Here is a 26,978-nt window from a genome sequence, read left to right as displayed (position 1 = left end):
CAATTACAAATAAGGTTACTACAAACATTTATGTGCAGCTGTGCAAGTTCTTGTGTGAACATACATTTTCAACCCATTCAATTAAATACAAAGGAGCACATGTGTTGTATGGTAAGGCTACGTTTAGCTTTGCTAAAAAAATAAAAATAAATAAAAATAAAAATAAACTGCCAAAAAAAAAAAAAAAAAAAAAAAAAAAAGAAAAAATGCTCATCATCACTCGCCATCAGAGAAATGCAAATCAAAACCACAATGAGATACCATCTCACACCAGTTAGAATGGCAATCATTAAGAAGTCAGGAAACAACAGGTGTTGGAGAGGATGTGGAGAAATAGGAACACTTTTACACTGTTGGTGGGATTGTAAACTAGTTCAACCATTATGAAAAACAGTATGGCAATTCCTCAAGGATCTAGAACTAGATGTACCATATGACCCAGCCATCCCACTACTGGGTATATACCCAAAGGATTATAAATTATTCTACTACAAAAACACATGTACACGTATGTTTATTGCGGCACTATTCACAATAGCAAAGACTTGGAATCAACCCAAATGTCCATCTGTGACAGACTGGATTAAGAAAATGTGGCACATATACACCATGGAATACTATGCAGCCATAAAAAAGGATGAGTTTGCGTCCTTTGTAGGGACATGGATGCAGCTGGAAACCATCATTCTTAGCAAACTATCACAAGAACAGAATACCAAACACCGCATGTTCTCACTCATAGGTGGGAACTGAACAATGAGATCACATGGACTCGGGAAGGGGAACATCACGCACTGGGGTCTATCATGGGGAGGGGGGAGGGGGGAGGAGGGAGGGATTGCATTGGGGAGATATACATGATATAAATGATGAATTGATGGGTGCTGACGAGTTGATGGGTGCAGCACACCAACATGGCATAAGTATACATATGTAACAAACCTGCACGTTATGCACATGTACCCTAGAACTTAAAGTATAATAAAAAAAAAAAAAAAAAAAAAACTGAAAAAAAAAACTTAAAAAAAAAAAAAACTGCTTATAAATGGTGGAATCAATTGTATATAATTGTACCATGAAATAGTAGCATGTTTACATCATGAATTATAACTTGTCAGTGTAAAAGAACTAACAGCTGCTATACACATCAGTGTTGACTGATAGATTACATAGACATAGCACTAGCAAGGCAAAGCCAGTGGCACAATAATGCACAGTATGTAGTTCCATTTATATAAAGTTCAAGAACAGGTAAAACTAATCTTATCAGAAAATTAGACAAATTGTTACCTTTGGGGAAGATCAATGATTGGGAGTGGAAATGAAGGAGGTTTCTTTGAGTGCTAGTTGTATTCTATATTAGGAACTTTGAAGTGGTTACGTGAGTGCTGCCACTTAATACAAATTCATTGTCCAGTACACTTAAGAACTGTATGATTTTATTATATGCATATGATAATTTAATCTAAAAGTTTACAAGTATATTTTAAGAATGGACTGCCACAAACACTGGTCATATCACATTGGTATTTTGATTTTTATGTTACAAATTTCCAGGATTACTGTAATTGCTATTCAGTTAATGTATATCATTGTTATAAGTTCAATTTTGCAAATTTCTATGTCTACCAGCCCATCGCTCAAACTCTCTTTACTTCCTGTCTTTTCCATTCCCACCCTTTTTCTCTCTCATATACCTATACGTAGAGTTCTTATGCAATTAAATCCTGAATCATTTTAGTTTAAAGACGGATCTAAACACAGCTAAATATTTATCACTATGTGAAAGTATGTGGAAAAAAACATGAATAAGTGACTTTGGATTTTTAAATGTGAAGAACATTAATTTTCTAAGATATGAAAAAAAATCCAATTCTAAAGTAGGAAATTATATTTTTCCTTAGAATTGCAGCCTTTGGTCCTGAGAATAAATTCATGGCCATTAGAAAGTCACTACATATGTGGAAGTGATAAGCACTGAATTAAGTCAGTGTGACTAACAATAGACCCTGTCCTATATTAGACTGTCAATTTTTGTCTATGGAATAAAACATAAATATTTCATATGGTGACTTGAATTTCTTACTAAATAGAGTTTAGACAATTACGATGGAAACTTTTGGGTCATTAGCTCTTGGGAGTTGTCAACACAGGTAAGTAGTATAGCTTTGGTAAACTCCTCTGTCATTTTGTTAAATACAGATTTTATCATATGTACATGATTTATTTATGGATAAATACATTTATCAGTATTTCTTATAAATTTACAATAAGAAAAGCCTAACAACATTAATTATATATCGAATAACAGGCATAAATTCACCAATTTGTGTTCACTATCTGTACTTTGTGCATTTCATGAGTAATAATATATTGTATCCTACATACACAAGTAAATGGCAAAAATGATAATTTCATTTTAAATTCAAAAGCATAGCTGCCTTGTTTTTTTTCAAAACTACAACTTCTATTAAAACAATAGAGAATCTCTTTATTGTTTTCAAATTATTTATGCAAAAATAATTGTTCCAATAAGGGACATGTCTTGAAAACCTGTTTTTAAAAGCACAAATCATTGCCACATTCTGGAAATTTGCTTTAGATTGTTTTGTCTTCTGGAAAACTGTAATTAAAAGAATTTCTCACAATAATTATGCATGAAAAGAATATTAAATCAAGAATACTTTTAAAAGAGATTTGTTCAAATTAGAATCAGAGTACTTTTCAAATGGAACTTAGTATTTGTTTTTCACTTAAACTTTATAATTGATATGGTAGAAATATAAAGTAACACAGTCATGCTAGAGTTTTAGAAAATTCCTCTGTGTTTCTAGCTTTTATCTACATTTCTCTTGAAGAAAATTTCAGTTTGCAATTTAAAAATCATGTATCATACAGTTTGAACAATCTACTGTAATTATAATGTTTATGACTGGAAATGTAATAGAATAAATTGACTATATTAAAAAATTAAGTGCTGGTCTATTGAGATTATTTAAAAGATATCTAAAAATAACAGTCTATTTTATCTACTTAATTAAAATATTTTCTGAATTATATTAATAGTATGATTATTTTTTCAGTCCATTCTCCTTTATTATACATTATTATTAAGCAAATGAACAAAAAAAAATACTGTTTCTAAAATTATCTGGTAATAATCTTATTTTTATATTTCTTTATTTATTATAGAAACCATAAATTAAATAACACACTAGTAATCAAAAGAATATTATCACAAAATTATATCATTTTGGTTATATTGATTAAAATTAAAATGATTTAAATTAGATAGTTGGCACTAGGTAATAAATCTGGATTCAGTTTATTTATTGTTTGTGTTAAAAGATGTATCTTTAAAGAGCTTCTTATTGTATATATACATATATGTGTGTATATATATAGCAACACATTACATATATATATAATTTCAAAATAAAATATATGCTGACTGAAAAAAATTGGGACAGAAGGAGAATGAGAATAGGAAAATGAGCTGATGTCAGAAGTGAGATGAGTACACTGAGCACATTACAAGTGTTCCTGTACATCTGATGGAGATGGGTCACAAATTTAGGCCAAAGCTTTCTAGTAGGATTGATCTAGAAGGATCAGTGATTCATTTAATGGGTCATAGTATCCTTGAAATAAAAACAAAGTAGTCATTCAAGAGAAGACCTATTCCTGGCACTATAACCAGAAAAACATGTCCCATATTTCTTAATAAAAAGAATATTGGAAATTTCATCTGTACCTACATGCTTATAGTACTGTCAGAAGGGCTCTGACATTTCTGGTAATAATGTCCTCACATTAGGCTGTGCTATCACATAGAACAAATTCAGCAAAAGCCAAAGCAATCTAATATGGATAGACGGAGCCATCAGATAACATGGCTTCACCAAGCAATACACTGTGGTGTGCATATTTTCACCTTGTCTTAGAGGCTGTTGTGTCTGCATGCATGTGTGCTCATGTGTTGATATGGATACCTCGATAAAAGGAGATACAATATCACTTTCAACAAAAATTTAGTCATTTATTATATTCATCTTTATTTTTGTATATTTTCCATAATATGTACATTTTAAAAGGGGTTTTTAAAGGAGAGTTTTAAAAGTTTTACATCTAAGCAAAGGGCTAAATGGCATGTTTTCAAAACTTTTCAACCACCGATTCTTAACCGAGTGAAAATAAGTGACAGTTATTTCTGGGTTATCCTTCCTGACTTTTTCTAACATTACTCTTTTATTTTTTCTTATCCAGTACAAAACCAACTGTTTTAAGAGCTAGTGGAACTAAAATAGGATTATCTTCATCTTTTGAAAGATAAGGGCTATGATAAGAAAAGTATACAGACTTAAACAGGCAACTTGGATTTGTCTAAGGGTCTTAAAAATTAGTTTGGCTTTTATTTCAGGATCAAACAACAAGAGTTTATTTATTTATTTAAGTTTAGAATTTATGCCAGGAAAATGTTCCCAAGTTTGAAAGGAGTTTTTGCTTAATCTCTTACGAAATTTTTAAAAATGTAAGTGTCTGACATCCATTTGAAATATCCTGGGTTAGAAACTGCAGAGGTCATGGGAGAAAAAAACATAACCTCAGAAAGCCCCAGAGGGGAGCCTGTCATGTATTACATGTTGAGACTCATGTATTTGTTTTGAATAAGCTAAATAGGAAAAAAATATGAGAAAACAAAAATAATCCCTTTCTTTATTTTGAAAGTTCAGTCTGCTCTGTAACTTGTCACCCATCGTGTGCCAAAAAAGAAGCTGGAAAAAATACACATACCACAGGCATTGTGGGGTGAAGAAACATAACGCCTACAAGCTTCTTCCGTTTTGCTATCCCATGTTCTTTTCTGTCTTTAAATGTCAACAACTCAAGTAAGCAGGAAATGCCAAGAGCACAGTCTCCAGGCTGCATGTGTTCTCCTAGCTGTGTGTTGCCCTCTTCACTATTGCTGTGCTCCTGACTTCTGTCAAGTGAAATGGGAGACATTGGAACAGTTATCATAAACAGACTTTTTCAGAGAGAATTTAATCATTCCTTTTTTTGTATGCAACACATATGTTTTAATGGAGACTTTTCAGAAAATTTCAGCAAGCAACATATTCACTGGCAGATGAACCTCAGGACTAGGAAAGGCCCGAATAAGAAGAAACTTCTTAATTTTCCATCTGCCTTCCGATTTACTACATATCTCTTAAATAACTAGGGTAAACTTTTTGACATTTATCTTTAAAAACTAAATCAAATTGTTCTGCTCTATTACAAATCTGATTTAGTTCAAGAGTAATCACAGAATGACTTTTCACCAGCTACAAAGTGTCCCAACTATCTTTTCACACTTTTAAAATTACTATTCTTCCAATAAGTTTTATTCTATGCCTAGGGTAAAATTCATTATTATTTTGGTAGACAATTATATTAAACTTGACTTACTATGTTTTAAATGCTTTTTTCTTATTCACTCTGCTCCTTTTTTCAACTTAGTGAGTCATCCCTAATTCAACGTGTGGTCTTTAATCTCTCTATAACTTTTTTTTTCCACATTCTGTCAATAATTACTCTTACATCTATGTTATTTCTGTTGCTTTCCCTGAACCTCATTTATTTACCAAATCATGGGCACCAATTACCTTCCTTGAAATAACTCAATTTATTCTACAAAGTATCAATTGAGAGAAAACAGTTTTGCCACTTCTTGCCCCTGGCAAAATCTTAGAATATACAAGTTTAAAAGACAGGATAGTTAAACTAATTGTCTTACATAAAATTATTCCTGTGGTGAAAGACATGTGAGTGCAGAGGAGATTCTATTTCAATGTTTCAGATACTGGTGAGCTAATAGGTAGTCTCGGATCATTTTTGGGGAAAAACAATGTCAACCATTTTCTTCAAAATGTACTTTGAATTAGGCACATCCTTCAGACAAAAATCCATAATGAAGTGGTAGGACCAAAGAGAATATTAAAACTAACCTAGAGATCAGGTTTCACTTGATCTTTTTCAGTAAAATATATTCAGAATTTCTGCTTCTGTACAGAGTAGGTTAGTTTGTGATAGACCATTGTTCCTGCTGAGCACAATTATGCTCCTGCTGAGCTGGGGGAAAAATTATGTCCTTAAAGTCTTCAGAGATGTGCTAATTTCATGAAGTCATAAAGGTATGGTAATCTACAGAAGTTGAAGTATCAACGTGGAACTGACTACTATTTTGGGGTCTCTTACTGATGCTGCTCAAGGAATTTGTCTCGGCAGAGGAGGTACATTGCTAGAGAACAGAGACACCAGCTGAACTTTGGGTAGTCTCGCGTGTCTACAGTGACAAAATTAGAGACTTTAAGGGACTTTAAGGGACTCAAACACATGATTATTCCATCAAGATGTCTGTGCAGGTCAAGAGGCTCAAAAGCTAAGCCAAAAGCTGTTGGAAAAATGCTGAGATTTCATCATCAAAGAAACAAAATTAGAGTTTAGGACTTGACAGGGGTGAGGCCCAAGTGATATTTTCCAATCCCATTGAAAACCCTGAAGAGTAACAGGGATGAAGAAGTAGACTGAGGCTTGCCACTCTTGGGATGTGGGCTCAGTTTTCTCTGATTGCTTAAAGTGATCAATCCCCCATTCCAATTGCCTACAAAGAAATTAATAATCCTATCATGAAGAAGTTATTATTTGAAGTCTATAAAATTTTTGTACAAAACATGCAGCATTCAACTGAAAATTACCGAGTTTTAAGAGCAAGACTATGTGACAGAGAACCAGGAAAAAAATACAATTAGATATCTTGATGCACCAAAGATTCAGATATTAACATTAGTAGACAAGAAGTTTAAAATAACTTTGATATGTTCAAGAAATAGTAGAAAAGTTGGACTAAAAGGATAAAAAAATAGAATATCACCTGATAATTGGGATCTATATAATTGGAAATGAAGAATTTAATAGATAAATCAACCCCAAATTAAAAAGAGCAGACAATAGAATTAATAAACAGGAAGGAAGAGCAATTAAAATATGAGAACTGAAATAGAGATTAAAAGATTAAGAAATATCCAAAAAATATGTAGGAGGAAAGACACATACAGGCAAAATTTCTCATGTATGTTTAAATGGAGCCCCAAAAGGAGAGAAAAAAGAATGAAGCAGAAAATTATTTGATAAAATTCTGGCTGAAAATTTTCTCAAGCTAATGAAAGACAAATGCATACATTCAAAAAAGCTGTAAAACCTGTAAAACCTAAACAGAAGAAGTAGGAATAAAATCAAAACCATATGTAAGCACACCAAAGTAAAACCAGTGAAAAGCAAAGATAGAAATAAAACCTTAAAATTACCGTAGGTTATTTTTGTGGATATTGACAAGCCAATTTGTTTCCAAAACTTAAATGTAAATCCAAAAGAGAGGGGAATTGATAAGACAGCCATGAGAAAGAACAAAGTAGGAGGATTTACTCCACTAAATATATCAAAATTTATATAAAAAACCCCAAATTAAATAACTGTGGCATCGAGATAGGGATAGACAAATGCAACTATTTTGTAAAATATAGAATATAATAACATATATACATAGTCACCTAATTTATAACAATGGTGACAATGTAGTTTAGTGAGTAGATAATGGTCTTTTTTACACATGTGACTGAGAAAACTGAATATTCATATGGATAATAAAACCCTTCAACTTAAATTCACTCTATAGACAATTGTCAATTCCAGATTAATTGTAAGTTAATTGTAATTTACATAATGATGTTTTTAGAAGTAAACACAGGAGAATTAAATATTATTTGAACAAGTGGGCAGGAGTGAGGTCCTATTGGTAAAGGTTCTCTTTGTGGCACCATACATAAAAATTTGACTTTGTTTAATCATCCAATCATTATTCAGGCAAAACTGAGCTATGTCTGAAACTCCCCATTTAATAAACTAGTCAAAATAATTCCACGTATATTAGTCTGTTTTCATGCTGCTGACAAAGATATACCCAAGACTGGGCAATATACAAAAGAAAGAGGTTTATTAGACTCACAGTTCCATGTGGGTGGGGAGGCCTCACAATCATGGCAGAAGGTGAAAGGCATGTTTCACATGGCAGCAGACAAGAGAAGAGAGCTTGTGCAGGAAAACTCCCTTTTTTAAAACCATCAGATCTTCTGAGACTTATTAGCTATCACAAGAACAGCAAGAGAAAGATCTGCCTCCATGGTAATTGAATAATTACCTCCCACCAAGTCCCTCCCACAACATGTGGGAATTGAGGATGAAATTTGGGTGGGGACACAGCCAAACCATATCGTCGTGTCTATGGAAAAATGCTGATCAGTATGAAGCAAGTGCATAACATATGCAGGTGGGTGTTTTATAGAGATAAATAACCTACTCATTTAATTTTGACCCTGCTGGAATTAGTTAAAATAATGCTAGCTTGTGTAAAGTACTGAAATAGATGCTCCTGCTGTGAAAAAAAGCAAAGTTCAAAGTAGCCTGAGAACTGTCACAAAACAACATAGTGACAAATGCACAATTAAAATGGAACACTTGAACAATCACTAACATATTGCCAGAATAAAGTAAGTTTCCTTTTATTTTTCTTGTGCTACATGGTTTAACAGATGTGGCTGGCTTAATATGTGGCATCTGTTCTTGCCTCCACGAAACTGAAAACTTCAGTTGGCACATTTTTCTACTCAGAATTTAAAAATAAATCTATTTACATCAAAATCATTAGTGAGCAATTGAAGACTTCGAAGGAAGACAGAAGGTTTACTGCAAAACTGACACTTCAAACTGCTTAAAAGAATTTAATTAGAAATGTCTATTTTCTTCTACATATCTCTAGACACACTTCCAACCTAGGAGTTTCTCCTTGCTTCATTTTGCTTTTTCTACTGCCTTTCAAATATCTGCTATCCTGATACATCACACTCCTCACTATGCCTGGATCCCTGGAAGGCATAATCGAGGTTTCTTAGGAGGGTGGCAGTTCTGGCCAGTTAGTCAGTCCTTTCCAGCATTTCCTATCCCCACTAATCCTGCTGAGTAACATCTATCACTGCTGTATTTCCTACAGAAAAAGATGTTTTCCTCTCCTTTCCTCCCCACCAGAGGAAAAACAAAAACAAACAAACAAAAAAAAAAAAAACAAAAAAAAATCTTAAGGGGAAGACAACATCCAAGATTTACAAAGATTTAAGCTCCTGTCCCAACTAAGGAATTGAGGAGACTCTTTTCTACATACTTTTTGGACTATTGTTTCCTATCCCAGTCTGATGGCTTAGCTATAAAGAAAGTATCTTCCCTCAACTCCAAACTTGTCCCGCTCAGCTGATTCAGGCAAAGCTCCACTTGTATCAGCAGAGTCAGTAGTTAGAACTTAAATTCAGGGAATATGCAATTTTTGTTGGTACAAACTAGCAAATGCTCACCTCATAACGTCCTTCTCCTTGAGGTCACACACCAACTACCATCATTTGAGTCATTTGGTAACCATGGCAAGGAAACACTCATTGCACTTTCATCAAGATGATTTAATCCATAGACAACTGAAAGTTGCACCCTAATTCACAAATAGCAGATGAGCTCTCAAATTTTAACCCCAATATTGCCCTCTTTGGGGGAACTACTGTTCTCATTACACTTTAGTCAAAAAGGAAGACACAGCATGTGTTCAAATTCAACCATAAGGAAACACTGAAAACATCAGAATGAGTCAGATGGATTTCACTAAGGATTTTGTTAGGAGACAGAGACATTTAGCACCACACTATAAACAATTTAATCTTTTAAAAACTCCTTTAGGTATTTCTGTTCCTCCCAGATCCTACTTGGGTAAACTGCCAATCCATTTCCTTCTCCCTTTGGCTTCTTTCAACATCCTTATATCACACATCACAGTCTGCCACCTTTTACAGACACCCACTCTATATATGTGGCCGTGAGAGCTGAGGTCATTTGGGTTTTGCAGTCTCTTCACGAAGGCCATCTGGACTTCTCCAGACTCTTACAGAAGCTATTGTCTTGAATGTTGTTCATATTCATTATACTAACAACTGGTTCGAAGTTTTAATCACATTTCTTATATAGGTTATTAAATATTCTAGAATGAACTAATGCATAGTGGTTCTTTATGCATTCTATGGGCATATTATAATATTAATTTTATAGAGATTGGCATGAGATGTATTTGTTCAAACTACAAGTAATATTTTATTCATATAAAATGGACACAAAACTAAAAAAAAAAAAAAAAAAAAAGGTGACCCCTGACCTTTGAAATATCTATTTTAATGTTTATATTCCACTCTAAAAATGTAAAACTCTTTGAGGTAAGGATTATTACAAGAATAATTTTGTTGAGACAGACTGAAAGTTTTTTAAGGATGTTATAAATATTTTACCAAAAATAGTACCTTAGAGTAAAATTAAAACACATAAGTAGGTGGATGGTTCATTATAAGAACTTTTACAAATGTCTTATGTCATTATTCTCTAGAGCAGATAACATTACACTTATCTTAATAGGAAGGCTACTAGATATGAAAAAACAATAAATGTTTGCATTTAATTACTATGAATTACATTTATTATAACTTGAACATTTTACTTACATCTGTCAGATGGCCAAAAGTTGGTTTCGCTGTTTGGAGCATAAGTTGCTTGGTCACTGGGTCTAATTCTAGATGAAAACAAAAGAAAACACTTAGAATACCATCAAAAGATAATTTTTATAAATAAAAAGAGCAACTGCTAATCCTATTTTTATCAATATTTCAAAATAGTAGACAAAATTAAATTTCCCCTAATAATTAAATTTATTCATTAGTACTTCTTTCTAAGTTCACATTCACAGACAACCAGATCATCCCATAAAATTTTAGCATCAATAATTTAGACTAATTTACACAATGTCCCACTTTATATTCAGAAATTGGAAATTGTTTAGTACCTAACATGTGGCAGACATTAGTGGTTGTCTACCTCAAAGCCATTCATTTATCCGCTGGCAGATTCACTTTCCATGACAGAGGCTGAAACACTAGATATCTGAGGTTTTTTGTTTTTGTTTTTTTGAGGGTTTTTTTTTTGGGGGGGGGGGCTTTTTTTGCAGGGGGATCTTATGCTCCTAAGATATAGGCATGTTACCCAAACCAAGAGCAGGTGGATAATTTCTTATTGAAGTATGGGCATGTTTGAGAATAAAAAGGAAGCATTCATAATTCTGCTTGCACAATAGAGTATATCTGGCTACCCTACCCAAATCAAACCAATAGGATTTAGGAGGAAGTATGCTGGGGGGGTGCTTTGGGGAATGTCAGTGATCCAGGAGACAAAAACAACCTAGGATGACCAACTGCCCTTTATGTTTTGGACAAGGTTGTGTTAAATTTTAAAGCATGCAGCAGCATCTTGAAAGCATGAAAAACAGGACCAAGGACTACAGCCAACACACTGAAGACAGACGAGCGAAAATACAGAAAGAGCCAAAATCTTTGCTGACATAATGAAGAGTTTGTTTATTCTTACATGAAATCAAAAATAACCTTATTCTTTACTTCACATTTTACTTGTGATGAAAACATTTTAAATTATATATATAAACATAAATATTAACACGTAACACAATTTAGGACCATAGTGTTTTGTGCACAACTCATTCAAACAGTTGGGCAAACTGTTTTGGTCATTTTTCTTCCCTAGGCTTATGTAATCTTCATTTTACATTTTTTTCTTCAATATTCAAGACATAGATGAAAGCATTAACACTTTTAAGGTAAAGATGTAGTTTTAAGCCAGACTACATATAGGTAAACCTATTAGCCAATCTTATACAGTCTACTGAATAATCAATATTCATAAAAAGCCATGGTGCAAATTAATATTTTGAAAACTAATATATGCTGCTCTAAATGACATAACTTTAAAAGCAGTGGAACAATTTTATAGTCCAAACTCATTTGATTGTAATGAGTAGAATACATTCAAGCCAACTAACATACAAAAGATGTATGTTCCAAAGGACATACAAAATAAGGTAGTAGACTCTCAGGGTATGGCGTAATGGGAATTGAGTCTGAAACCACATATATCAGGAACGAAGGGTGTTCGCTCTTTACAGGGGGAACTGTGAAGTCCTTGTCATGCTGTTGACTTTGTTTTCCCTTTCATTATCTGCTCAATGCTTCCATAATCTCATCTTGTATAACACCTAGTAAACATGGGAGCCCTAAGCCCAAGTTTACATGATTTTATTCAAGAAGCTAACAGTTGGCTCCATTAGTTGACAAAGTTTATATTATTTATTGAGAAAGGATGATTGGTTTATCCACATCTATAAATTTGTTTATATAAGATTAAGGGTATATCCCTGGTCAAATTAAATCAATTAAGGAACTGTACCCTTTGGGTCTGTCAATGGGATACATAAATGAATTTTTTTGGTACAAGAAGTGAGCCAAGGAAACTCAAATTTGATTATCCATACTAAGTGCTAGGTGCCAGATCACAGAATCTGCAATTGCCATTATTTCATGCAGTCCTCACAGAAATTGCTACCAGATAGGTAGCCTTGCCACAATTTTACAAACGAGAAATTGATGTCTCCGGAAAATTAAGCAATTGGCATTGCTAGGATTTTAGCTAAGTTCTGCCTAGCTTGATAAAAAAGTAAAAGCGGATAATTACCTCATTATAAGTTTCTGGTATTGTTTTTAATTGACATAGGGCACAACCCAGAATTGTGCAAAATTTCTCTCAATTTTATGGATGTGAAACTACAGGAACATCATTTCTTCATAATAAATGTTAGCATTATTATTTAAGTTTTTATACCCACCTTACCTTACTCAGATCATGATGTTGCATTTAATAATTTAGAAAATCAAGCAAACAATTTATAGCAGGGAAAGTAATATGTAGGTAAAACAAAATTAGGAATCAGTTGTGCCTAAAGCATTATTATAACATTGTATTTAAATAGCAAAAGCATAATAGCAGCATGAAAGAGAGTGGTCATTAAGTAGGTAGATTTTATTTGAAATGGGGTTGTCTCTCTCTATCTCAAATAACTGTAAGAAACAGGAATCCAAAGTGGGAAGATGTCATCTCCGATTATCAGCAAACTTTGACACATAATAAAACTTTTCTCTTTTTTTCTCACAACATTTCAACAAATAAAGAGGCATACTTTCGCAAAGAGGTTGCAGAAATACCATGTGATTCCATTTCAGCAATTATGATAGCCATAAAAGAATGATTGTTTCCTTTTCTTTGTACCTTCAGAGAGACCTCAGGAGGGACAGCTGAAAAACTAATGTCAAATTGATCTACAGGATGTAATTTAAAAGATCCTGCTGTTATCAGGTTTTCCTAAAGAAGAATGCCCTAGAGTTGACATATTTTCATTACAGTACTTACAGAAATCTGTGAAACCTCAATGATAGTGATAGAAATAACACTGTATCTGAGTTCATTGAGCAAAAAAATTTAAAACTAAGAGTCTGAAAAGTGATGACCAAATGATGTCTATCATTTATTCTGTAAACATGGTAAAATATAGTAACACTTTGTTATTGTTAAATGAATCTTACGTTTTGTAATAAATCAAACTTGGTCATGATGTATAGAGTTTTCTATATATTTCTGGATTCAATATACTTACATATTGCTATATTACATATAATAAAATATATAATATATATTTTTATTAATGAAGTTGGCCAATAATTTCTTATTTTGTAAAGCCCTTATCAGGTTTCAATATAAAGTTTATCATGGGTGAATTAAATAATTTAGGACCATTTTCTCCCTTGTCCTTTAGAAGTGTTTGTGTAGGGTTGACATGTCTTCCTTAAATTTTTCATAGAATACACAGGAATTCATACTTTCAAAGTGAATGGGCATTTGTGGGAATATTTTAAATTACATATTCAGTCTATTCAACAGACAAACTTAGTCGCATAGTCTATTTCATATTGTGAAGATTTCCTGGGATTACTGTACCAATTTCACTACTCTTTTCAGAGCTATCTTGTGATTTTGCTGATGATCTCCACTGTTGGTCTATACAACACATTCTGAATGACTACATCCTTTGAAATTTTTTGAAATGAGTTGTATGGCATAGGATCAATTTCTGTAAATATGTAACAACATGGACATGTCCAAATCTTATGCATTCTTATTGTTTATTAAGATATACACACAATATGGGAGGCCGAGATGGGCGGATCACGAGGTCAGGAGATCGAGACCATCCTGGCTAACACGGTGAAACCCCGTCTCTACTAAAAAATACAAAAAACTAGCCGGGCGAGGTGCGGGCGCCTGTAGTCCCAGCTACTCGGGAGGCTGAGGCAGGAGAATGGCGTGAACCCGGGAGGCGGAGCTTGCAGTGAGCTAAGATCCGGCCACTGCACTCCAGCCTGGGCGACAGAGCGAGACTCCTGTCTCAAAAAAAAAAAAAAAAAAAAAAAAAAGTTATACACACAATAAAATTCACCCCTTTAAAAAGCACAATTTAGTGGTTTTCAGTGTATTCATACAACTGTGAAACCATATCTAATTCCAGACCATTTTCATACTGAAGATAAATACTGTATCTATTATCATTCACTTTCCATCCCTATTTCTCTTTAGATCCTAGCAAACACTAATCTTTGTGTGTCTATGATTTGCTTATTCTAGACATGTTATATAAATGCAGTCATATAATATGTAGCTTTTTGTGTCTGACTTTGTTATTTTAAGATTCATCTATGGTTTGTAGCATAAATCAGTACTTCATTAATTTTTATGAATGAATAATTATATATATACATATAATATGGACATGTCATATTTTCTTTATTCATTCATCAGTTGGTGAACATTCAGGTTGTTTATACTTTGGCACTGTTATGAATAATGCTGCTATGAATATTCATGTAAAAGTTTTTGTGCAAACATATGTTTTCAATTCTCTTTGGTGTATACATAGAAGTGGAATTGCTGGGTCATATAAAAAGTCAATGGTTTGCTTTTTGAGGACTGCCAAAGTGTTTTCCAAAACAGCTGTATCATTTTACATTTTCATCAGCTATGTATAAGGGTTTCAATTTCTTCACATATGCACAACTTTTATTACTGTCTGTATTTTATATTTTGATATCCTATTGGATGTAAAGTCATATCACAATGTTTTATGATTTGCTTTTCTCCCAATTTGAAGAACTTTGTATTTAAATCATTTGTCTATTTTTAAATAAGGTATTTTTGTTTTATTGTTGAAGTATAATAGTTTTGAGTATATTCTAGAAACTAGATCCTAATCATATATGTGAATTGTGAGTATTTTTTCCTATTTTGTAGGTTGTCTTTTCACTTTCTTGATAGTGTCCTTTGAAACATAAAAGTTTTTAATTTGCATAAAGTCCAGTTTACCTAATATTTCTTTGGTTGCTTGTGCTTTAAGTCTTATATCCTGGAAACCATTGCCTAGTGCAAGGTTATAAACATTTACATCTATGCTTCCTTCTAAGAGTTTTATAGACTTGTTAAATTTAGAGTTTTGATGCATTTAATTTTTTCCATGGTATAAGATTGGGGTCCTAATTCATTTTTTGCATGTAAATATTCGGTTGTCTCAGCACCATTTGTTGAAATTGTCTTGGTGTTCTTGTTGAAAATCAATTGACCATAAATGTGTGGGATTATTTCTGGATTCTCAGTTATATTCTATTAGTGTATATGTCTATCCTTATACCAGCACCACACAAATTTGACTAATGCAAACTCACACCCTGAAAATGTGCGTGCTCTTAGTTTCATATTCTTTTGCAAGATGGTTGACTGTTCTGGGTCCTTAGTATTTCCATATTGATTTTAAGATCAGTTTATCAATTTCTGCAAAAAAGGAGAGCAGGAATTTTAATAGGAATTATGGCAAATCTGTAGATCAAGTTAGGGAATATTGCCATCTTAACAATAGTAAATCTTCCAATCCATAAACACACAATGTCTTTCTATTTATTTAGGTTTTCTCTAATTTATTTCAATAATATTCTGTAGTTTTCCATATCCAAGTTAAACGTTTATTTTTTAATATATTTCTAAGTATATTGTCATTTTGATACTATCATAAATGAAATTAATTTTATTAATTTCATTTTTAGACTGTTCTTTGCTAGTGTATAGAAATACAATTATTATATATTGATCATGAATACTGCAATATTGCCAAACTTATTAGCTGGCTTTGTGTGTGTGTGTAAATTTTTTAGGATTTTTCTATAAACACAATTATATCATCAGCAAAGAGAGGTGAGAGGTAATGTTACTTCTATTCCAATCTGGATATCTTTTCTTCCATTTACTTGCTGAATTTCCCAGGAGGTGATTTTTACCAGGTTGAGGAAATTCCCTTTTATTGCCAGTTCAGCACTTTCTATCATCAAAGAGATCATGTGGGTAATATGGTTTGGCTGTGTCCCCACCCAAATCACATCTTGAATTGTAGCTCCCATAATCCCTACATGTCATGAGAGGGACCTAGTGATGGCTTTTCTCATGCTGTTCTTGTGATACTGAATGCGCCTCATGAGATCTGATGGTTTTCTGAAGGGGAGTTACCCTCCACATTCACTCTTGCCTGCAGCTATGTAAGAGGTGCCTTTGCTCTTCCTTCACCTTCCACCATGATTATGAGACCTCCCTAGCCATGTGGAACTGTGAGTCCATTAAACCTCTTTTTCTTTATAAATTATGTCTTGGATACATCTTTATTAGAAGCATGAGAACTAATACAGTGGGTTTTGTTCTATATCCCATGAGTATAGTGTATTACAATGATTCATATAACAATGAAATAATAGTTGATATTACATTCATGTATTATGTTGAATTTCAGATACAGACTGCATTTCTGGCTTAAATTCTATATGAACATGGTTTATAATCCTTTTTACATGGTGCAGAATTAAGTTTGTTGAGAATTTTTACATCTGTATTTATAAAATGTTGATCTGTAGTTTTCTTATCTTGTGACATCTTCATCTGTTTTTGGTAATACTCAGAATGCATTGGAAAATGTTCACTTTTTTGGTTAGCCTATTATCTACCTCAATTTGTATCCACAGCCTTCAGGAGCTCCCAGTGTAAACAATTGCCTCTTACTGTTTTCAACAAACACCCCTGGGAAAAAGGCTTTGTACCGGGTGGACTGAGTCATATAACAACAACCTTTCAAGTTGAGTCTTCCAGAGAATGACCAGACATGTCAGAGAAGGATGCTTGTTTTGGAGTGAGGCATTGAAGGGTCCCCAACCCTATTCTCATCTCTCCAGTGACTGTCATACTTCTAGTTTTCTCCATTACTGGGGGCTGTTGCTTTTCAAGGCTTCCCCAGAGCTGGATAGGGAATGTGGTTATAGGACAAGCTAAAACGCCACAAAGTTCATTGGTCTCACTGATATTCATCCATTTTTCTTGATAAATGCTCTCCAGATTGCTGCAAGCCTTGGTTAATTCACAAATAACTGAAAACATTGGTTCTTACCACACTTTCATAGAAAATAGAATGTTTGAAGGTTTTTTGTCACTTTTGGGGATGGTAGCTTCCTACTTATTTTTATCTTCTTATTCTATTATATATTGCAAGAGGTTTATTACATTCCTGATTAGAATTGTGGGTTTTTTTGGTCAAATTTCCCTTTATGTGGTTTGAAGACATATTGTTTAAAATATACAAATATGAAATTGTTATGTAATTCTGAGAACATTGTTATATTGAGAAAGTGTTCCAACTTATTTATAGTAAAGCTTTTTTCCCCCTTGAAATCTATTTTTGGGTTTGTATGTGTGTGTGGACGTAATTTTTTTTGTCACTGTTCATATGATATATAGTTGAAATTTGTTTTGATTCTTATTTGGTTTCAATTTTTCCACTTTAGGTTATATACTTCTATTTTCCCTATTTGTCTTATCTTTTATCTTTTTATTATTCCGTTCTGTAATTTATATAGTTTTTTACAGCTTTTTAATGGAGGTTTATCTAAATAATATAGTTCTTTATGAAAGGAAACAATTCTCATTTCTTGAAGTCTGGACAGGAATCTAGAGTGCTCATTAATGCTGTCTTGAAAAGAAGTAAACAGAAAGACAAGAAGAAAGCTTAGCCAGTGTGTAGTTAGATTTCTAGGGAAAGTTTCAGGAATCACAACTAGTCATTAAACACAGAGAAGAGTAAACAATACTGTAGTGTCATGGTGAGGCTCAAAGTATTGCAAGGATGCATATATGTGTTGTGAGAGTGCTCCTTTGAGAGGGACACTTGAAATTTCATCAGTACATAAAATTTCAGGAGCCTAACACAGAGCAATTTATGACAATCTTCAGAAATAACCTATGACCTCAAAACATTCTGTGAGACAGTGGTTTTAAAGTGCTCAGAACAGCAGCAGCAGTACCTTAGGACTCTGTTTTTTTTTTTTTTTTTTTTTTTTTTTTTTTTTTTTTTTTTTTATTATACTTTAAGTTCTAGGGTACATGTGCATAACGTGCAGGTTTGTTACATATGTATACTTATGCCATGTTGGTGTGCTGCACCCATCAACTCGTCAGCACCCATCAATTCATCATTTATATCATGTATAACTCCCCAATGCAATCCCTCCCTCCTCCCCCCTCCCCCCTCCCCATGATAGGCCCCAGTGCGGGATGTTCCCCTTCCCGAAGGACTCTGTTAATAATACAAATCCTTGGAACTCAACCTAGACTTACTGAATTAGACAGTCTGAGTATGGGTACCAGTAATTGATATTCTCGCAGAATTCCTTTAGTGCTCCTGGAGAGAACAACGACTACAGGGAAAACTAATGCCACATACACCAAAGCAGGTGCAGACTGTGGAAATCAATGTCCATGTGGGAGAGCACCTTTGAGGCTACACTCAGATCCTTGTAATATAGCAATGAGTTCCAGCTATTGTTCACATTTCTCGCCGTCTGCAGAAATGGCACTGAGCAGGTCCCTCTTCATTTTGTCTATCTTGCTGCCAGAAGAAACATATCTGCAGCATCCAGCCACCCATTTCTCTGAGGGCGAAGGGGACTAACAGTTCCAGGTCAGACCTATAAGTCATTTAAGGAAATTCTGCCTGTGAAGCTCTGTGTTTACCATATGATGGATTCTCCATTCAAAAAACATACCTCAAGCAGCTTGCAAAATAAGATAAAAATAATGTGTACTAAATTGTAAAAAAATACTTTTTAAATAACACATTTTTTACTTTAGTTTTCAAGTCACACTAGTAATTTTGAAACAAGCTAAAATTATAAAGAAAAAATGCATAACAATGATAATGAGTATGTTTAATTAATGAACAGTTGTGGTAATAGTACAAGAAGATATATTATTATTATGTAAGTTACATTATATAAGTTGTAGTATTAGCACATACCAACCAACCCCTACTTTCTTAACCTTCCACCACAGTACATATTAATTTCTAAGTGTGTACATTGTAGATGCATTAAGATAGAACAGCAAAAACAAAACCAAATAAACAAAAAAGAAGAATTCTGACCACTTGGCAAATATAATAATATCTTAAGCGTTTGTGCTTTCAGTGGCTAAGCTGTTTGGGCTCACCAATAATTGAAGGGTTTTAATTGAATCATAGTATAAAATCTACCAAGGTAAATACCCGAAACAAAATGACACTAGGTGTTAAAAGTTAAACAATCTTTTAAGTGGATGAAGACTTGAATCATTTTAAAACACAGCTATAGAAATTTATAAGTGAGTGTAAAAAAATAGAACCTTGGGGCCTCAAAACTCACCATATAAAAGGGAAAGTTAAGCTTGGAAAATGAGTCACACAATACTGCCTTCCTTTTGTTCCCAGATAGCTGTAATTTCACAACCCTGTGTCATAGCCTCATCCACAAGCCAGGTTCCCACAAGGATGTAAGGCCACATATCTCCCCACATAGTCTCTCTCACAAATCATTCACTAGGAATAATTGAGAACCCCTTGTGAGCCCCTAAATCTTTTAGAATACATACCCCGCCTATAAACTAGACATAAACCCGAGTTCTGTTGTATCTCACCATTACTAGCTTATCTTCACAGGTACAGGGCAAGGACAGGACCAGAAATCATCCCTCCACCTACCTGAAACAAATTCATAATTGACTTTTTCTCTATTCCTTCTTTTTGCATTTTTACCTTATCTAAGAACCTCACAAAAATGTAACAATTTGCGTCACTGCCTAACCTACCTCCCTCTTTTCTCTTCTTCTTCTTCTTGTTTCCCTTTTAAATACTGAAGTTCCCCTAAATCTTCTTCGGAAAAGCACATGTCACAGATGCTCCTGTGACTGTGTTTTTCCTGGATGAGTCCTCAAACTTTGGCTAAATAAATGTCTATCAATTCAGACAACTGTCTCAGTCACTCTTTGCTTAACACAAGAAACACAAATGTGAAAACATGGTGTCTATTAGCATACTGAAGTTCCTATTTCTCTTGGTGATTTTTCTTTGTGAAGTCTAGCCTCATGTGCACTCGGGAAGTAATTATTTGAACAGGGACCATGTGGGTGAGTGTCTTTCAAAGCATGAACACATAGGCATGTTTTAATAAAATCATTTGCGCATGATAGGCACATTTCTTTTATTCTGACATTTGAGAAGCAAATCCTGGCCATATTGAGTAACCAGAAGTGATATATTGACATAGTATTACTGATCTGTTTTTGTTAATTTTATATTTTGCTTTGAATACAGATGTCATTTCATCTTAGTTTCAATATTTAGAAGGAACACACATACAAAAACACATGATATATCAAGGATTTGGATGTTAGATGATGATGGAGATTATATATAAACGAACAGCATTTTCCAAGTTTGCCTTAAGTAGACAAAATGAAGGAGAACAGCATTTTAATTTGAAGTCAAAAATGAAAAAAACTCAGGTTCCTTAATTTTTTTAAAACATTTTAGCATTATAAATCTAAGATACTAAGTAATTCCAGATTATCATAAAAGGGTATTTGTGCCCCAGAAGCACTAATGAATGACAAGGGAATCCCCAGAAAATTTCATTCAGTTGTAACTATAAGAACAATAAAAAAAGTTATGTCAAACACTTCTCCTATACAAGCAAAACTATTTTTAAAAAATTGCTCAGGTTTAAACAATAATATTGTTTAGGTTTCTATGCCCTTCATGGTCACTCATTATGTTATTATTGAAAAATGATATTAGAATGTCACTAAGATGGCATTTATCATATCGCTATTATTGTTGCCCTAATGAAAAAACACAACTAACTTACAGGAACCCTTTCAGTACATAACTTGGTGGTGAAAATTTAGAAAACATCAATGGGTGTAATACAATTATTATAGTAATGGATGTAAAAAAAATCTAAAAAATCTCAACGCATGTCTTATGTCAGGAAAGGCTAAAAAACTGTCAATAAATGGATATACATAAAACTTCAGTACATTTAATTTTAATAAGTGACATTATTAACTGTATATCTATAAACTATATATTAACTATATATTAACATATTAACTCTCTCTGTGTGTGTGTGTGTGTGTGTGTGTGTGTGTGTGTGTGTGTGTATGATACAGCTAGGCTATTCCTGCCTGTGAAATGCTTGGACAAAGCTATAGAAAGGAAAAAAGTGGAATTTTGTATTGAATCACAAGTTAAACATAGGGTTGTAAGAAATTCTCTTGTTTATTCACTCTGTAAATGTGTTTAGCCTCAACTATATGCCAGAAATGAGGATAAATAAAACATAGCCTCTGACCTTGGATGGCTATACACTCTATTGGTAGAGACAAGTAAGTAAAGCAATAACGAAATAAAATATGAAAAATGCAAGCATACCTGTATTTCCAGAGTTATTGCAGGTTTTGTTCCAGACCACCAACTATCATAATAAAATGAGCCACACAAATTTTGGTTTCCCAGAGCATATAAAAGTTATGTTTAAACCATATTGTAGTGTATAGTCTATTAAGTGCAATAGTAGTATGTCTAAAAAATGTACATGCACCAATTTAAAAATACTTTCTTGCTTAAAAAAAAGCTTAACAATCATCTGAGATTTCAGTGAGTCATAATCTTTTTGCAGATGGAGGGTCTCTTCTTGATGTGGACAGCTGCAGATTGATCAGGGTGGTAGTTGCTAATAGTTGGGGTGGCTGTGGCAGTTTCTCACAACACAACAATGAAACAATGAAATTTGCTCATCGGTTGACTCTTCCTTTCACAAAAGATTCCTCAGTAGCAGCAATGCTCTTTCCTGGCATTTTACCCACAGTAGAACTTCTTTCAAAACTGCAGTCAATCCTCTCAAATCCTGTCATCGCTTCACTAACTAAGTTTATGTAATATTCTAAATTTTTCATTGTGATTTCAACAATGTTCACATCATCTTCACTAGGAGTTGCTCTATCTCAAGAAACCACTTTCTTTGCTTATTTATAAGCATTACCTCATGTATTCAAATTTTATTATGAGATTGCAGCAATTTAGTTACTCCTGTTAATGTTGACATATCGGCCTCCTCCCATGAATCACCACATTCTTAACAGCATCTAGAATAGTAAATTCTTTACAGAAGATTTTCATTTGCTTTGCCCAGAACCATCAGAGAAATCACTATCTATGGAAGCTATAGCACAATGAAATGTATTTTTTAAATAATATGACTTGAAAGTCAAAATTACTTTTTGATCCTTGGGCTGTAGAATAAATGTTGTGGTAGCAGGCATGTAGATCTCCATCAGCGCTCTTGGTTGACTATGTGCATTTTAAATGAATCTTTTCTTCTGAGCAGTAGGTCTCAATTCTGGGCTTAAAATATTCAGTGAACCATGCTGTAAACAGATGGGCTGTCATCCAGACTTTTATGTTCCATTTATGTAGTACAAGAAGAGTAAATTTAACTTATTTATTTATTTATTTATTTATTTATTTATTTATTTATTTATTTTGAGACAGTGTCTCACTCTGTCACCCAGGCTGGAGTGTGGTGGCATGATATCAGCTCACTGCAACCTCCCTCTCCTGGGTTCAAATGATTCTCCTACCTCAGCCTCCTGAGTAGCTGGGACTACAGGTGCATACCACCACACCCAGCTAAGTTTTTTTATTTTAGTAGAGATGGGGTTTCACTGTGTTGCACAGGCTGGTCTCAAACTCCTGAGCTCTGGCAATCCTCCTGCTTCAGTCTCCCTAAGTACTAGGATTACAGGTGTGAGCCACCACACCCAGACAACTTAATTCCTTAGCCTAATTCTTAAGCCCCTAGGTTTTCAGAATGGCAAATGAGGATTGGCTTCAACTTGAAGTCATTAGCTTTATTAGGCCCTAACAGGAGAGTCAGCCTATTATTTGAAGTTTTGAAACCAGGCATTGACTTCTCTTCACCTGCTATGAAAGCTGAAGATGGCATATGCTTCCAAAATTGGACTGTTTTGTCTATTGTTTACTGTGACCATTTTAATCAAAGATCTTAGTTGTATCTCCTGGATAATTTGCAGGAGTTTCTACATCAGCTCTTGCTGCTTCACCTTACACTTTTATGTTATGAAGATGACTTCTTTCCTTAAACCTCATGAACAAACCTCTGTTGGCTTTCAAATTTCTGCAGCTTCCTCACCTCTTTCAGCCTTTATAGAATTGAACAGTTAGGACCTTGCTCTAGATGCTGTGACTTAAGGGAATGTTGTGGCTGATTTGATCTTCTATTCAGACCATTAAAGCTTTCTCTGTATCAGCAGTAAGACTGTTGCTTTCTTATCATTTGCATGTTTACCAGAGTAAAACTTTTTAATTTTCTTCAAGAACTTTTCCTTTGCGTTCAAAACATGGCTACTATTTAGCTAAAAACTTCCAGCCTTTCTCAGCTTTCGACATGCCTTCCTCATTAAGCTTAATCATTTCTACATTTTGATTTAAAGTAAAAGAAATGCAACCCTTCCTTTCACTTGAACACTTAGAGGCCACTGTATGGTTATTAATTGGCCTAATTTGAATTTTCTTGGGCCTTAGGGTACAGGTAAGTCTGAGGAGAGAGAGATGGAGATGGGGGAATGACAAATTGTGAAGGAGTCAAAACACATACATTTATTGATCAGGTTTGCAGTCTTATATGGATGCAAGTCATTGCACCCCAAAACAATTACAATAGTAACATCAAAGATCTCTAATCCCAGATCACAATAAAAGATGTAATAATAATGAGAAGTTTGTGCTATTGAGAGAATTACTAAAATGTGACACAGACACACAAAATTAGCACATACTTTGGAAAACTTGCACTGATAGACTTCCTTGATGCAGGGCTGTCACCAACCTCTAATCTGTTTTAAAAATGTAACATCTGTGAAACATGATATGGTGAAGCACAATAAAAGGAGGAATGAGTACAGGTATGCCTACACTATCATTAATACTGAGAGATGCAAAGAGAAAACAGCCCAAAGTCCTTGAAAATAATTCATAAAGATGACTCAATTAAATAGAATATCAAGTTTAAGTAATGTGAGTTGGAATTCTGTTATTTCAGTTGTTAGTTTAAAAAATTAAATATTATCTATCTATCTATCCTCACACACACACACATACATGTATCTAAAAATAAAGCAACAGAAATGAAGAACTTGATAGGTGGGATTAACAAGAAGGTGAAATGGAGATAGCACATGAGAAAATGCTCAGTTTGAAGCATAGGAAGAAAATAGGTTGCAAAACACTGAGAAAACAATGTAAGAAAAGGTCTGACAAACATAGAAGCAGAGTCCCATGAAGAAAGGAGATAATGAAGCAGGAGCAATGTTTGAGGAGGTAATTACCAAGAATTCAAACCATAGAAAGTAATGTTAAGGCAGATTATGGAACTAAAGGGGAAAGATAATCAATGAAGAAGAAATATCTAGAAGATAATACAGAAAGTTATCTTGAAAATGATGGAGTGAACAGAAATTTCTAAAGGGACAAAACAGATGTTATTCATAAAACAAAAAGAATTGTAAGTTGGACTGTATTAAAATTAAAAATATCTCACCTAATGACAACATGAAGACAACTGAAAAGCCAATTCAAAAGGGAGAGAACATTTGCTCAATCTAACTCATGTGTATAAATAATTAAAGATCTACAAATCAACAAAAAATAGAAAGCAGTCATTATTCAAATGAGCAAATAACTTAAGTAGGCCCTTATTCAAGAGGATATCCATATTACAAATACATGTATTTTAAAATTGTTTAGCCTTATTATTCTGCAAGGTAATACAAATTGAAACTGTGAGATAGTGTTATCTACTTATCCAAATTACTAAAATAAAAGAAAAAGGAAAAAAACAATAGTTGACAAGGATTGAAAGCAACAGGAATTTTTATAGACAGTTGGTTGAAGTGAAAGTCCATACAAATCAATTTGAAAAATTGTTTCTCAGTATATACTAAAGCTGAACATATATAATAACTATAATCTAGAAATTCCATTCTGAGATACAGACCTACTTGAAATATATGCAAAAAAAGCATTAACTAGAATGCAAGAATGTTCATCACAGTATTTATTCATAATAGACACAAACTAGAAACAACCAATATCCATCAATAATATCATGAAGTATAGTATATTCATACAAAAGTGTATTATACAATAATAAACTAAGTACTGACTACTGACATAGCAACATGGATGAATCTTGAAAACACAAAAGTGGACAAAGGAGGTCATATACTAAATGATATACTGTGTTTCTTATATTAATTTTGAAACAAGTAAAACTTACTCATAATATTACCAGTGAGAAAGGTGATTAACTTTGAAGATACAGATAGGTGCAGTAATTAAGTAACTGAAAGAGGTTAAGGAAGGGCTTCTAGGGTGTTGCTAATTTGTGATCAGTATGGTGATTAACAGATGGGTTCATTTTATTAAAATTTATTTATGAGCTGTGTACTTTTGTATGTATGTATGTATGATAGCCTTCAGGTAAAAACAAAGTTTATTATGAGAAAAAAATGTTATTCATTGATTTTGTAATTAGAACTATAAAGGATAACTTCCTCCAGAGTAAATTACAAAATACTTTGAAATGACAAGATTATTCAAACTCTACTGATACTCATTTTAAAAGTCTGGTTTATACCCTAGTTCTCAATCTGGGGCTGTGGGCTATGGGCAGTCATGGAGATATTATTACCTGTGGCATGTGAATTGATATGTAAACTGAGGGCACGGTGGCTCACCCCTGTAATCCCAGCACTTTGGGAGGCTGAGGCGGGCGGATCACGAGGTCAGCAGTTTGAGACCAGCCTGACTAACATGGTGAAACCCCATCTCTACTAAAAATACGAAAATTAGCTGGGCGTGGTGGCGTGTGCCTATAGTCCCAGCTACTTGGGAGGCTGAGGCGGGAGAATCACTTGAACCCGGGAGGCAAAAGTTGCAGTAAGCTGAGATCGCGCCACTGCACTCCAGCCTAGGTGACAGAGCCAGATTCCACCTCAAAAAAAAAAAAAAAAAAAAAAAAAAAATGTAAACTGAGTATTACCTCTAGTGAATGAATATATTTAATTCATGTTATTTTTTAATGCATTGAGAATTTACTGTGATTAATGTAAACTTACTTAAAATGTTTAAATTTATAGTAGCTTTTCTCTATTATGTATTTTGTCAATCAATAGTTACCAAAAATAATATCATACGACAGATGTTTATGAACGATTTTCACTTTAAAAAAGTTTCCCCATACATGAACAAAGATTGGAATCAATGGCTTAGATGATGTATTTGGATATAGATCACTAAACTAATGATCTTTTAATTTTCCTTTTGTTTGTATGATTATCTAATTAAGAAAATACATATTTCAAATGATATAAGCAATCAACATAATGTTTTAGGTTGATAAATCTTTAAAAACAGGCTCTGCTTCAATATCCAG

General features: G+C 33.6%; 1 protein-coding gene across 1 annotated transcript in view; it reads right to left on the bottom strand.

Annotated features, from left to right (window-relative positions):
- Positions 1-26,978, bottom strand: part of CNBD1 (cyclic nucleotide binding domain containing 1) — a 581,166-nt gene that overhangs the window by 16,363 nt on the left and 537,825 nt on the right. Inside the window, exon 11 of the mRNA XM_030937986.1 lies at positions 10,623-10,690. Coding sequence (XP_030793846.1) covers positions 10,623-10,690 — 68 coding nt within the window. The remainder of the gene's footprint in view (positions 1-10,622; positions 10,691-26,978) is intronic.

Source organism: Rhinopithecus roxellana, chromosome 9 (genome assembly GCF_007565055.1).
Source record: "Rhinopithecus roxellana isolate Shanxi Qingling chromosome 9, ASM756505v1, whole genome shotgun sequence".
Lineage (NCBI taxonomy): Eukaryota > Metazoa > Chordata > Mammalia > Primates > Cercopithecidae > Rhinopithecus > Rhinopithecus roxellana.
This window is presented reverse-complemented; position numbering and strand designations above follow the sequence as displayed.